Genomic DNA, 15,324 nt, shown 5'->3' on the forward strand with positions numbered 1-15,324 from the left:
GGACTCCCCCTTTACTACACATTTCTGTTTGCAAAGACATTTCCCAAGCTCACAGTATCATCAGGAACGGAAATTGCATTTCAGGGTCTGGGCAGATGGATCAGCCTATAAAGTGCTAACCACAAAACCATGAGGACCCAAGCTCAACCCCCAGGACCACCACCCATGTAATCCCAGAGCTAGAGAGTCAGATCCCCAGCCTATCCTAACCGGTGGACCCCAGGTCCTAGTGAGAGACCCTGCCTCAAAAACAAAGTGAATGGGTCCTGAGAAACAACACCCAAGGCTGACTTCTGGTCTCCATACACACATGCACATACACAAACACATATGCACATGCACAAACACACACACACACACACACACACACACACACACACACACACCTACATCTCAGATCTACCCAGAGCTTCAGTATTTGGCTTTCAGTGAGGTAAGACCTCGGCAATGTCTCAGGCCAGAGGTCAGCCATGGAGTCATGTAGCAGAGAGACACAGAGAACCAGAGACCCCAGTAGAGAACATAGATGGGGCTGGGAGACAGCTGCAGCCAGTGGAGATGGTCAAGGGACAAGGAAGCCATAGAAATAGAAAGGTGTAGAAATGTGGGAGGGGATCATCAAATTTGGCACAATATTGATATTAATGTGACTTCCCAAGAGTTCTTAGCTTTGAGTCTCAGATACCTAGGGTACTCCAAGAAGCACCTGATTTTCTGAAGTTAAAGCCCAAGATTCATTTTCTTCATGTCAGTTGCCCTACTGAAAGGCTAAATTCACTTAAAGTGTGTTGTGTGTGTGCGCACATGTGCGTGCACATATGTATGTTTGAGTGTATAGATGTTCATGCATGTGGAGGCTAATGGACAATCTTGGTGGTTGTCCCTCAGGCACACCCTTGTTTTGAGGTCTCTCACTCACCAAACACATTCAGTTCAGGGTCCCAGGGGTCCACCTGTCTATGCCTCCCCTACACTGGGATTGCAAATGTGTGCCACCACACCTGGCCTTTTTTTTTTTTTTTTAAGGTGGGCTCTGGGTATCGAACTCAGGTTCTCATGCTTGCAAACTGAGCATTTTACCAACCGAGTTATCTTCCCCACCCTCAAAGCTGTTTGGTTAGATGAGACAAAGTTGTTTGATGCAAAGGAGGGCCATATATTGGAGAAGAGGTCAGATACCACCTTAAAAGTTAGAAACCAGAGTGTCTCCGGTAGAAAATCTGCAGATTTGACTCCTTGTCTTTGCATTAAAAAAAAAAAAAATCCTAGTTATTAAGAATTTGAAAATAACATTCAGAGGCGGAATAATGAGAGTTATTTTAAAAGCCACAATGAGGGAGTCAGACTCCTTTCTAGCAGGTGTGTCAACCTTCACAAAAAGGAGAAGCCCGTGGGAGGGGGCGTATCACACTCGCCTCGGGGGACATTGTGAGGGAGTCGGCACACTGGGATTCCAATCAATCTTTCTCATTTTCCCCTCAGAAATCCCTCCGAGGGGTCTCCCCAGTCACTTAGAACTGACAGGATTTTTTAGCTCAACTGTTACAGGTTGAAGACTGCCCCCCAAACTCATATATTGAAGGCTTCAGCCTTAGTATCTCTGAATAGAGCTGATTTGACAAGTGGGGTCTTTAAAGAGGTGGTTAGAGCCAGGTGTGGGGGACACACACGCAATCCCACCCAGCATTTGACAGGCAGAGGCAGGAGGGTCAAGCAGTTAGAGCCAGCCTGCATTACACAGCAAGATCCTGTATTAAAAACCCAAGGGCTGGGTAGGACAGGATGGGTCAGTGGGTAAAGAGGAGGCTTGCAACCAAGGCTTAGAAGCCAAGTTAGTCTCTGGGAGCCATACACTGAGAGGAGAGAATTGACTCCCAAAAGTTGTCCTTCGGCTTCTACACGTGTGTGAAGTGAGGGTGCACATCCATAAATAAACTAAAATATGTAATAAAAAGAATATTTTTAATGGAAAGAACAAACCAAGGGCTAGTGGTAGAGCATGACCTAGCTTTCATAAAACCTTGAATTCAACCCCCATTGATCACAACACACACACACACACACACACACACAACACAACACACAACACACACACAACACACACAACACACAACACACACACACACAACACACAACACACACACACACATACACAATACACACACAACACACACACAACACATACATACACACCACACACACATACACACCACACACACACATACACACCACATACACACACACACACACAACACACACACACACAGACCAAATGAAGCCATTTGCATAGATCCTGCTCCAGTATAATTGGTGTCCTTATGAGAAGATTATTATACCCAGTAGAGAAGAGGACATGAGGACAGAGAACAGCTATCTGTAAGTCAAAACAAAGGGCTTCAAGGAACCCATCCCTGCTCAGATTTCTAATCTCAAGGACTATGAGAAAGTGTGTTTCTGTTATTTAAACCACTCAACCCACATGGGGCTTCTGCTATAAACTTTCACACTGCCCAACATCCCTCTAGAGATAAAGGACAGCCACAGCCATCCCCACCCTATTCCCAGGAAGACCAGCTTCCAGTTCCTCTCAAGATAAAGAATCAGCTGGGTCTCGTTCCCAGGCAACGCAGAAATGCCATAAAGCCAGGCCACTCCTGGGCCCTTGGCTGACCCCGAGTTGGCCTCCCAGATGCACATGTTCCAGGATGAAACTTGACTGCGGGTGAGCCAGGGACTCACGGCATCATGAAGGGATCAGAGGCGATGGCTTTGATGGCTCTGACATCCCACCTACCACACCCACGCTGCTCCTCAAATTAAGGAGCTGTCACTCACAGTAGAAGATCTCAGGGGCTGGAATTTTCCTTTACACTGGAGAAGACTCCCAAGGGAGCAGTCATAATCAGTGTTTTCCTATATTGAGATGGGGAACGTAACCTAAAACCACAGGGTTGTTTTTCTAACTGAGGGGCGTATGACCTTACAAATAAGCCACGGTCAGCTCAACTCAATAGATTAAAGACGTATACTAGCACTCTGTGCCTGGCCACTACATGGTGGTCTTGACCCAAAATCTGCTCTCTCCACTCAATTCTTAGATCATCAAGACATTGCAGGCAACTCCAGCTAGGGACAACAGTGTCCAGCTTCTACTGATTCTGCTTTTGTGTCTTGCACATCTCATACCTGGCCACTAAATCCTGCCCTACTGGAAAGTCCTCCAACCCACTCTGGACCATCGTCTCTGCCTCAGGTGGTCCACGGCCTTCAGTGTGTTCTCCAAATCATTCTCCTAAGTAACGAGATTAGGCATCCACTCACCATACCCGTACTGCCCCTTAAATTAAGAGAGTGTCCCATGAACATTTTGAATGGGGTCATTATTTGTTGGGGATGTGGCCAGTGCATTATAGAATATTAATTAGTAGTCCATGCTAGTAAAATCCCAAGTTGGATATATTATATATCCAATTGTTGCCCAGTATCCCCAGGGACCACTATTTCAAATGTATGTTCAAATCACCTAACAAGCTCTTCTAGAAAGACTAATGCTTGGCTGGGGATGTGGCTTAGTTAGTAGGGTGCCTGCCTACAATGCATAAAACCCTGGGTTTGATTCCCAGCACTGCATAAACTGGGTATGGTGACACACGTCTGTAATATCAGCACTTGGGAGATGGAGGTAAGAGGATCAGAAGTTTGAGGTCACTCTCCACTGCATAGGAATTTTTAGACCAGCCTGGGATACATCAGACCCTAGCTTGGTATCAGTGTTTTTCTAAGATGCAGCCAGTATCAAGAAGCACTCATGCTCTCTCATCAGAATCAACCCATAGCATGTAAACTAACCTATCATGTTCATCTCTCGTTTTAAAGACATCAAACAGCATCTCATTAAACACAGAAAGCATCAGATCTTCACCATGTCATGTGCGACTCCCCAGCTGTGAGCCTTTCTTACCTCCAGCCTTCCCATCCACCCACCTCAACACCCACCCCAGGCCCTCTCTGGGCCTGGTGATCCAGCCTCAAGGCGTCTTCCATATTGACAGGCTATCCTACATGTATTTTACATCAGCCTAAAACGTGGTTCATCTTCCTCTTTTCCTGGAAAAACATTAGTAATTTTTCCTAACTCAGTTACAAGCCTCCTTGTGAAACCTTACTCCCTCGATCCCAAGCACAGCTTGCTTCTCCTACACTGGTGAATCTTCCAACAATGGCTGCCACAACCATGTGCCACGTGTCTCCTTGTTTATCCGATATGACTTTGTCACTGGACTCAGAGCTCCTTGGCGTACCTGGCACCTAGCACTGCTTCATTTTGTATGCCAAATAAAAAGGATGGTATGAGAGAGTGATACCTTCCTCTGCCTTGGTCTCCTGACTACCTCTGCTTCTCAAGCCCGACCTAAGCAGAAGCGAGATACCAGAAGCCACCCAGGAAAGCCAAGTTGCCTAGCAGAGGGCTCCTTCCCATGGCATCAAGGAACCCCCAGGGCACTGGTAAGTGAAAATGGCCAGGATGGTAACTATGGCATCAATGAGGTATATGGACCAAAACTAAAGTAAGGGTCCATGGGGCCAGAGCGACTCATCTCTGCTCTTCAGTTCACCGCATGTTGCCAGCTAATCCCACAGGAAAGGCCTGGCAGGGAGGTCTCCATCTTTCTGTCACATTTGTCTTTTTAAGCCAAGGTCTCACACTCACTACGTAGCTGTGATGGCTAGTTTTTATGTCAACCTGACACAAGCTAGTGTCATTTTGGAAGAAGCAATCTTAATAAAGAAAATGTCGAGCCGGGCGGTGGTGGCGCACGCCTTTAATCCCAGCACTCGGGAGGCAGAGCCAGGCGAATCTCTGTGAGTTCGAGGCCAGCCTGGGCTACCAAGTGAGTTCCAGGAAAGGCGCAAAGCTACACAGAGAAACCCTGTCTTGAAAAAACCAAAAAAAAAAAAAAAAAAAGAAAATGTCTCAACAGGACTGGCCTATAGGCCAGTCTATAGGGCATTTTCTTGGTTAAGGATTAATGTGGGAAGGCCCAGCTCACTGTGGGCAGTGCCACCCCTGAGCTGGTGGTCCTGGATGCTATAAGACATCAGGCTGAGCAAACAGTGGGGAGCAAGCCGGTAAGCAGCGCTCCTCTGTGGCCTCTTCTTCAGTTCTTGCCTCCAGGTTCCTGCCCTGACTTCCCTCAGTGATGAGCTGCTACCTGGAAGTGTAATATAAAACAAGCCCTTACCTCTCCAAGCTGCTTTTGGCCGTGGTGTTTTATCACAATAGTAACCCTGACTAAGACAGTAGCCAAGGCTAGCTTTGAGCCTCCGATCCTCCCGCCTCCGCCTTCCAAGCACTGGGATTACACGCATGCCCCACTGTCACTAGTGTGTGTGGTACTGAGGAGTGAATTCAGGGCTTCATGCATAGTACACAAACATGCTATTAACTGAACCACATACCCAGGCCTTAACACATCTTGAACAAGCCCTGATATCCCAGATGAGTAGCAACCGGGCTAAAGGGCATTATCAGACACTGCACTGAGCCTGAGGTGGAGACGTGTGATAGAAACCCTTCGGCTCACAGGAGGAAAGGTCCCTCAGAACAGCATCATTCTCCCTGCCTTTGGGAAGAGCCGCCATTTCCAGGGTGTCTGGAGTTATGAGGGTGTATGGGGACTCTTAAATTGGCTCACTTAACTCAGGGGAAATGAAGATGGCTCATTACTCATCTGGCTCACCCCAGTGGTCACCTTAATTTACACCGGCCATGTCACTTGTCTGTTCCCATCTTTGCAATGGTTCCTTGGGGTGGGTAGGGGCTCAAACTGCCTTCAAGGCATTCTAAGGGCTCATTATTGTCCCCTCTGCCTCCATCTACCTCTCTGCCCTCTCCTGTGCTTTAGAATACATCTACTATAGGACAACATATCCTCAAACTCACCGGATTTCCTGTGTCTTTGTGCCTCGGCACCTTAGGGACATGTTGTTCTCTGTACCTGCTCTCTCTGTCTCTCTGTCTCTCTCTCTCTCTCTCTCTCTCTCTCTCTCTCTCTCTCTCTCGCCCACCTTGGACACAGCACACATCACAAGACACAGTGAATGAGTGGGGAATGGTGCCTGCACCTGGGTCCACATTCTGCTGCTCCGGGCCCTTCTCTCAAAGTCTGATTGTCTAGCTCGGGTGGATAATTGCCGAGGGTCTCCTACCACAGGTTCCTAAGGTTCTGTAGAGCTCTGTTCTGTCCGCTGACCTAAGGGGCTCTGTGATCCAACCCAGGACCCCAGTGAACACAGATGAGATGCACACAGGGTCCTTGCCAGCACGAGGCATACAGGGAAGCAATACTGTAGGCAAGGAGGACAGAGTCTGTAGACCCAGAGAGAGAAGTTGCTCTCCCCATGGAGTCAGAAGAGCCTGCTTCACAGAGCAGTGGGAGTTTGGCAGAGGGAGAAAGGGATGCTCCCAAGGATGCCTGGAGGGGTAGGGGGTTCCTACAGAAACAAGAACGTTCATGAGTGTCAGCTCCGAGTGCCTGGGCTGCTTTGCTCTTATTCTGGGAGGGCAGGAGTGCGAGTTGGGTGAGAGAAGTAGAGACAGGGAGATAGTGGAATCAGGACCCTGAGCAGCCAGGCTGCAAGGAATGGACAGTATCCCATTAGCCTGGGAAGCCAATAGGGAGGGGAGGATGGTGTGAAAGAGGTCACTCAGTTTGCAGAAGAAAACCAGTGTGTATGAAGGATGTCACGGAGGAGAGGAGAGGCAAGAAGGTGCATGAAGTAGGGTGAGAGCAGAAGCTGTGTGGAGGAACGGGCTCGGGTTGGGGGAGGGTGGAGGTAAAGGGGAGGTGAAATGGAGGGAAGGGGGCTTGCGGTAAAGGCGAGGAAGGTGGAATGGAGGGGAGAAGGGAACAGACTGTGAAGGAGGTGAAGGGCCTGCGGAGGGGTGAGGCAGGCTAGGTGGAGGTAAGATATGCTGGGATTGGGGGGAAGGAGGCTGGATAAGCGCATGAGCACTGCAGACATGTACTGTAAGACCCCAAGCCAGGGCCGCCCTGCATGGGAGAAGACAGTCCTGGGACACAATCTGAAGATGATGTTTTACTTTCGAACACCAGACTCGGGCAGTTCCTTGTCTCTTTAAGAGCTGGGAGCTGACTGTTTACTCTTCTGAGTGAGACAACACTCTCTTCTGTTCTCGGCATGACCCTCACACCTCTTCCACCTTCTCGAAACTTCATCATACCCAGCTTCTCGAAGATGACTGGGTATGATGAATGTCCTGATGTGCCCAGGACTGTCCGGCTTTTACCATCTTGTAGATTAGCACAGTTAGTCACCAACTGCACCCCGTTACCAAGTCCCAGGGGCTCAAGGCAGGACCTAGCTTGTCACAAAGCATTGGGCTAATTCTACTCAACAGGATAATCCTAAAATGAACACTGCGCTGTGAAAAGTGGCGTGAGCCAGAGGTAGGACAGACAAGTGACCTGAGACTTAATCCTGTGCATGTCTCTTCCCACGCTCTCTAACTCAAAAGCCCAGAACAGAATGAACCACTTTGTCTCCAAATACATCACCCCATAGGTACATTCCTCCTCCCACATTCCCACCGTGGATGGACACCCTGTGCTGGCCATTTGCCATCGAATGGAAAAGGTTCAGACTGTACAGAAAATACACAGATTGTCATTCTCAAAGGTGGGGGCTCTCAATCCCTCAGATCACATTTTCCTGGTCCTTTACATACACACACACACACACACACACACACACACACACACACACACACGAGACAGGGGGAAGGGGGAGAGTCCTGCCGCTTGGTATTGGGAAAAAAATGGTCAAAATGTTCATTTAATAGCTGACAGCTTGTAACAATATCAGCTGTCTCAAATCCCCGCGCAGCCTCAAGCATCGTCCTCTGTGAGTAACAGGTTGTTTTCGGCCTCCGGCCGACCATCACAGCTGCCTTCAAATTCTCTACTATAAACAGTTTACGCGAAAATCATTATAGTTTTTAAATGCAAGACGTACAGCAAAGAAGTCATTTACTACAACTGAGCAGCGTGGACCGACCTAGAGGGACGCCCTCTGCCCCTACCCAACCTTCCCTTGGACACTCCACCTACTGGGTCCCCGCCCACTTGCCAGGGTCCCAGTGGGGACACCCGGGGTACCTTTTGGAGAAAAGCCATCCTCGGCCTGTACTGCTGGCCTTGGTGTCGGATCGTCATTCTGGACCCTGGATGAATTCACGACCACAACACGAATGGGAGCGAAGAGGGGAAACCCCCAAGTTCACCAGCCAGCCTGGTCCGCCCCAGCCTGGGCGTGGACCGGGCTGAGAGCGGAGCGCGCAGGGCCCAGGATGCCGCCCGCCGCCCCTCGACTCTCCCTCGCACCCGCCGACATGCAAAGCAGCTGGAATTCGCGCCAACCAATCAGCGAGCAGCGCCACGCGCTCATTAGCATGCACTGCGCGGGCTCCCGCTTGCCACCAGGGGGCGGCGTCCCGCTCCACCTGGACCAAGCATCAGGTAGGAAGGGCCCATCAGGGATGCTGAAGCTAGAGCATCTGTCCCAAGGTGTGTGAGCCTTGCTAACCTAGGAGAAGTTTGTACTGATCAACAAAGCACAGCAGGAACGGGGCTTTCCCGGGCCAGTCTGCACAAGAGTTGGGCATCTTTGGGTAAGTTTAGCGCTAACCATGTCTTTAGGGGAAAAGTAAACATTTTAAACAGGTTCATGATATCCAATATAAGTGTCCGTCAAGCTTTTCACAGATAAATGAGTGATTGCTCTTAAATAAGTATTTAATAAAAAAAAATTAGCTGTTGACTTTTCTTTATTGACCCAATCAATAGACTAATTGGTAAGATGTTGGTCACAGGGGTGAAAAGTGCAGCAAAGGCTGATACACTCTTCAGCTGTGTATCCTTGGGAAAATCACATGTAACTGCCCATTCCTGCTGCTTGCATTTGTTTGTTCCTAACAGACCCTTAAGAGCACTTTTGTGGTTTTTGTTTGTTTGTTTGTTTTGTTCTTTTTGTTTTTTGTTTTTTTGTTTTTGTTTTTCGAGCCTGAAAACTGAGCAGATGAAGCAGAGCAGCGGCCTCCAGAGTATCCACTCACGAGAGCCCGCCAGCACTGACTGGACTAAGAGGCGAGTCTTTGTCCTCATAGCCAAACACCCCAGCCTCTAGGCTTTGGGTCCAGGGGCACAACCCTGCTCCCCACACCACCACCCATTGCAGTCCCAGAGTATCCACTCACTCCACACATTCACAGCCTCCCCCAGGGTCACCCTGTCTGGGAAGACTGTCACCAACTGATGGGCCTATACTGACACATATCTAGAAAAACGAAAGGATGAAGCCCCTAGTTAGTCATCAAGACCTTGGTCCTATCAACCACTTTTCCCTGACTACACAAGCAGGATGGACATCCGGTGTAGCATGTAACATGTTTAAATCGGAAGAGAACAAAGGGATTTGCCCTAGTGGGGCTCAGGCAACTGCCTTTAGCATATAAGCCCTTATCCGTTATTTTTGTTCTTCCAGGCCATATTAATTTGTAAGAATCTGTTGAAAGCTTAGACACTCTGGGGAAACATGCTCACATACACATTCACGTAACACTGACTCAAGTTTGCAGCCAGTGCCAAAGGGCTCATGGTTGGTGGCCTTTGGGGCCCTTTCAGAAGCCCCTGCATCATAACCTTCAATAGAGAGGATCTGAGCTCCAGGGCTTGGTTGGTGCAGAGGACCAGAGCTCCTGCCAATCAAATCAGACCTCCAAAAAGTGTATTCCTTACGTGAGCTAGGACCCCAGGAAAGAGCTGGAATGTCTTGACTTTTCTTCACAGAACAGCTTCTGAGGTTGGTGTTAGTGAACACACATAAGCAAACAAAGCCCAAGGTCCCTTCCGGCACCAGCACTCTTCAACTCTAAAATTTCTGAGTAGAGAAAACAGAAGTGACTTCCTGGGATGACGGATTGGGAACTTAAATTGTTCAGGAATAAAGAAGGGCAAAAATGCAAGGAACTGTGCTCAGTTCTCAAATAGGAGAGGTCTTAGAAAGCCTGCTCCTGTCCCTGCCATTTCTTCTTCTGTCAGGCTTCCCTCTCAAGCAATCACGTTTTAGAGTAACTTCCTTAGCTCTTTAGACCAGAGCAGCCCAGAAGTTGTGCCAGAGGCCACGCCCCGGCCTGCGATGCGCTTTCGCAAAGCTTAAGTTGAGCTTGTGAGATTATTACTTTTGCAAATGTCAACCAGAGCCAGATCAACTGGAGACAAGAAGGACCTGAGGTGAACTGCAAGCTGAATTCAGAAGGAAGCACAAGCTAAAGATGAGCGGAGGAAGCCAAAAGCACAGAGAAGCCAGTGAACTGTTCAGGCAGACAGCAACAGAGGGGCTGCAAGGCGGGTGAGAAGTCCATTGGGGCAAAGCTGGGACAGAGCCTTCCCAAGGGCAAGAGTGTCTTTATGAATCTCCCACGTGGCTGAGTCCCTGTTCCTTGCAATCAAAATGCTCCAATATGTAATTTGATAGTAAAGGTTTAGGTAATGTCCTGGAAAAGAAATTGATGCCATTAACCTATTTAAACAACAGTTACATTGTATACCATGCATTATGCTGTAAAGTCTGGCATTCAAAGCAGACTGTGATCCCATTTCTGTCTCAAGGAGCTTACAGTTTCATGGAGGAAAGGAATAATTGCATAATACCAGTTCAAAACACAATACAGACATGTCGAAAACCAGACAATCCAACAGGGCTTTGGAAAGACCTTTTCTCTGGTCTGGGTGGAAGACAATTGTGATCATGGAGGCAGTTCAGAGAAGGGCTCTTAAAGGAAAGTGGGGAGTCAACCATGACACAGGCAAACAAAGATACCGGAAGAAAGCAAGAAAGGATACAGAAGCAAGAGTCAACATGACTGGAAGGTGGCAACACAGAGTTCGCCAAACACCAGCTCACAATTCTGGGGCAGTCTGGAGGGGCTGTGTCTGTGGCGGAATGGGAAGGGGAAGAAGAGGAGACACTAAAGAGATACGAGTGTTCCGTGTTTGGAACAGCACCATGGATGAAGTACTTGCCATGCAGGCCTGAGGACCTGACGTCAATCCCCAGCACCCACTTTTTTTTAAAGTGACATTAAAGTACATTCACAACTCTAGCACTGGAAGGAGACAGGCAGCTCCCTAGCATTCCTAACCCGCCAGAGCCTAGCCTATTCGATGAGCTTCAAGCCAATGAGAAACCCCATCTTAAAAAACAGCGTGGATGGCTCCTGAGAAATGATACCCAAAGTTGTTCTCAGGCCTCCACACCTACACACATGAATGTGCACATCCACACTTCCCACACACAGACGTGCACCCACACAAACACACATGTATATGCACATGCTTACACACACAACTAATCTTTTTAAAGGTGACCACTTAACAGGAGAGTGGTGGTTACACTGGTAAATTCATCTATTAGCACTCCAACAATTATGCTGCTCAAATTAGAGCACATCATGGTATATAAACAATACCTCAACCAAGAGATTGACCCCCAAATCCAATGTCACCTTGCAACAAGTCAGAAGGGCTTAGTGCTAATAGCTAATCCTTCTGTGATGCAGTTACAATGATTCTGTCATCGTCTTCTTCATCACTATTATCCTGTGTCCTCGTCATCATTGGAAGAATGTGATTCAGAGCCTAAACTTAGGTCACAGTCCAAAATGCTCTGCAATGTCATCTTCCGTGCCATGAACCTTGTCTCCGAAGAATAAAATCAACTCTATGTATGATGGTGTGTCATCCACACAAGCTGCAATGTCCTTCAACACCTAGGTCTAAGGTCATCTCAATAGAATGTCTGCAGAGTTCAGGGCACTGTACCAAAGACCAGGGACACAGACCTTTAAAAGACATGTCTCTCATCCTTGTGTTTCTTCTACAATCTTGGAGGGAAGGGGGGACCTTAAGTGGTTCATTTCCTTGGGGTGGCTATATCTGACTACAAAAGCCAGAAGTTCCATGAAGTCATTTCTTAGAACTGGTCCAGTGTTAAAGGAATCACCATGTGGAAAAGAGGAAGGAGAGATGGTGCCCTGAGTAGGAGACAGTCTTCTCAGAGAGACTCAGCTGTTGTCAAACAGAACTCTTAGAGAGTAAGCTCTGAGTGTCTCTCTTCCTGCTCCCTGTCTCCTGTTGTGGCTGGCTACCATTTCAGCCTGCAACGAAAAGGACAGCTCAGCCTGGGTGGAGCAAATTTTTAGGGTCAGCCTCCAAGAGCAGAGTCCGGCAGAGAAGCCTGAATGACTGGGGATGGAAGGGACACAGGAGAGACAAACTGTGAGGCGGCAGCAGAAGACAAATGTCTCTGGTGGCATAGATGCCCAGAGACGTCTTGGAACAACAGCCCATGCCTTCAAGCACTTGAATCAGCTCTGCACAGGCACCACCCACTGCTGTAACAACTGACATCTCCCTGGCTTGGACATGAATGGAGCTGGATTCACCCGACTCCCTGAGCCACTGCCCACACTGTTCCCATGTGCATTCATGTGAGTCCGTCTTGTTAGAAGTTGTCACATGTGTATATGACATTTGCAAATGTAAAAATAAAACATAGAGATGAGGGGATCTTCTTAGATGCTGAGTATTTCTTCCTACTCCTGCTAGACAAACAACACCTCCTGAAGACCTGCTAAGGCCCAGTTTTCCACAAAGGGACCATGTGGGGCTAGTCAAGCACCCAACTGGCCAGCTACACTCAACAAAATGAAGTTGAGGCTGCTCACACCCTTCTCCAGAGAGAAATTTAGATGGCCAGAAATCATCCACACCTGGCACCCTACGTGTTGGCTCAGAGGTGGAGAAAGAGGAATTGAAACTTTCTAGAAAAAAATCTTCCTCAACCAGGGCTTATTTGGAAACTGTTTTAGCCCAGTGGTAACCAATCCTGTATTACAAACCCCATTTATCTTGTCTTTATTATCCTAAATTAAATTAATTTGGGTGCATGTTCTATAAGCATGGCTAGAAATGAACAAAGGAGAAGGGAACAAAATTACTCCTTCCTCCTCCCCTCTAAGCAGAGTGCCCTCCTATCTGCCTACCAAACAAGTCAGCCTCGAACTAATGACATCTGTTCATCTTTTTTTTAAGTGTGTTATTAATTTTCCTTCTAGAAAATTTGGGAATATAGAATTTTTTAATTATTTTCATTACTTTGTGTGTTTGGCTGTCTTGCCTATATGTATATCTGGGTACCATGTGCATGCAGTGTCATTGGCAACCAGAAGAGGGCGACATATCCCTGGGACTGAAGTTTTAGACAGTTGTGAGCTGCCACGTGGGTGCTGGGAATCGAACCCCTGGTCCTCCAGAAGAACAGCCAGTGCTCTTAACTGCTGAGCCAATTCTCCAGCCCCTCTATAGAATTTTTTATTGGCACTATGGAAAGACACATTTTTACAATGTAAAATAGCCTGGTTTAAGAAAGCCCCAGGTTTCATAAGGGGATGTGAAGGCTTTAAGACACGAGATGTGTGCTGGAGCCGCTGCTCTGCCTCTGACTAAATGGAGGGCATTTTGAGTAGCTTCATCAAGGTATAATTGGTATACAATAAACTGCTCACGTTTGAAATGTATAATCAGATAAGTTTTAACATATTACAAAACAATACACACACAATCAAGGTAGAGAATATATCTATTACCCCCAAAAGTCTTCTTGTGACCTCTCCCACACAATCCAGATCTGTTTTCTGTTGCTATGGATTAGTTTATGGGTGAGTTTGATCAAATTACCTAACCTCTTCCTTTTGCTAGTAACAAGAAGAATCCAGACTTGAATTAAAGTAACCTTCAGTTTTAAAGTCTACGATGTTAATATTCTAAGTCAAATTCCTTTTTAAAATAAGCCAGCCCCAAAGGGTTGAGGGTGCCATTTAGTCCTCCCTATAAAGTGAGCCTCTCTGCATTTAGACCACATAGGATGCCACAAGTCAGACATTCAAGAGCTGAGCACTAAGCCAGTGTGGTGATGGAGCACACTTTTAATATCAGCACTCTGGAAGCACAGACAGTCAGATCTCCATGCATTCAAGGCCAGCCTTGTCTTCACAGTGAGTTCCAGGACAGCTAGAGCTGCATAGTGATACCCTGTCTCAAAAACCAGAGAGAGAGAGAGAGAGAGAGAGAGAGAGAGAGAGAGAGAGAGAGAGAAACCACTGCCATACCACAGCCACACAAGCCACAGCAGTCACAGAGGGATGGGCATGAGGGAACGGGCAAGAGAGACAGTTTCAGGACAAGCGACCCTGGGAAAACTACTCCTTGGTGCATTATACTTGCCTTTGCCATATAGAAATCCCTTTCTCTGGTCAAAAGTGCCCAATCCGAAAAGTATATATAAACAGGATGGATACCAGCCTGTGATGCCTAGTTTAAACTGTCGACTTAATCAGAACGAATAAGAACTGGAGAGTAGCACAGCATACGTCTGAAGGTATCTATAACGGTATTTCTAAGAGATGACTAGATCATAAGGGCTCTGCCCTAATGTATGAATGACTCCTGTGTGGATTCACAACATGATAGTATTGAGGCTGGGGAGATGGCTCATTCAGTGCAGTGCTCGATGTGCAAGCATGGGGACTGAGTTTGCTCTCTCAGAACCTACACTAAAAAAAAAAGGAGGAGGAGGAGGAGGAGGAGAAAGAGGAAGAAATGGAGGAGGAAGAGAAGGAAAAGCCTACTGGTACACATCTATAACCCCTGGGAAGGAGGGACTGGAGAATCCCAGGGGCTTACAAACCAGCTATTCTGTTAAATCATCAAGCACCATGTTTGATGAGAGACCCTGCCTCAAAAAATAAGATGGGAAATGATTAAGGAATACATTGGATGTCAAATTGTGTTTTCCCCCGAATGAATGAATGAATGAATATGATAGTATTATTGGGAAGTGGTGAAAGGAAGTAGATGGGGCCTTGTTAGAGAAGTGGGTCACTGGGGCCATGTCCTTGGGGCTGTCTCTTGTCCTGACCACTTCCTATGTCATTTCCTTCTCTCTGCTTCTTGGCCTCCATACCATGAGCATCCCTCCTCAGTCCATACACAGCCACTGCTATGATTTTCTGACCAAGCGCATGGAGACAAATTAACACAGATAGAGCTCTTCGAATTCATGAGCCAAAATAAAGCCTTCCTTCTTTTCAAAGCTGGTTATGGGCCAATGAACTGGCGCAGTGGTGCCTGCTGCCCAGCCTAACAACCTGAGTTGGATCTCTGGGACATACATGGTGGAATG

General features: G+C 47.5%; 1 protein-coding gene across 2 annotated transcripts in view; it reads right to left on the minus strand.

Moving 5' to 3' along the window:
• The window catches only part of Rgs9 (regulator of G protein signaling 9), a 72,514-nt gene extending 64,122 nt beyond the window's left edge, over positions 1 to 8,392 (minus strand). For both annotated transcript variants that reach the window (XM_059272026.1, XM_059272027.1), the window contains exon 1: positions 8,181 to 8,392. In XM_059272026.1, coding sequence (XP_059128009.1) covers positions 8,181 to 8,237 — 57 coding nt within the window. In that variant the 5' untranslated portion in view covers positions 8,238 to 8,392. The remainder of the gene's footprint in view (positions 1 to 8,180) is intronic.
• Between the last annotated feature and the right edge of the window lie 6,932 nt (positions 8,393 to 15,324).

This window comes from Peromyscus eremicus, chromosome 8a, assembly GCF_949786415.1.
Source record: "Peromyscus eremicus chromosome 8a, PerEre_H2_v1, whole genome shotgun sequence".
Lineage (NCBI taxonomy): Eukaryota > Metazoa > Chordata > Mammalia > Rodentia > Cricetidae > Peromyscus > Peromyscus eremicus.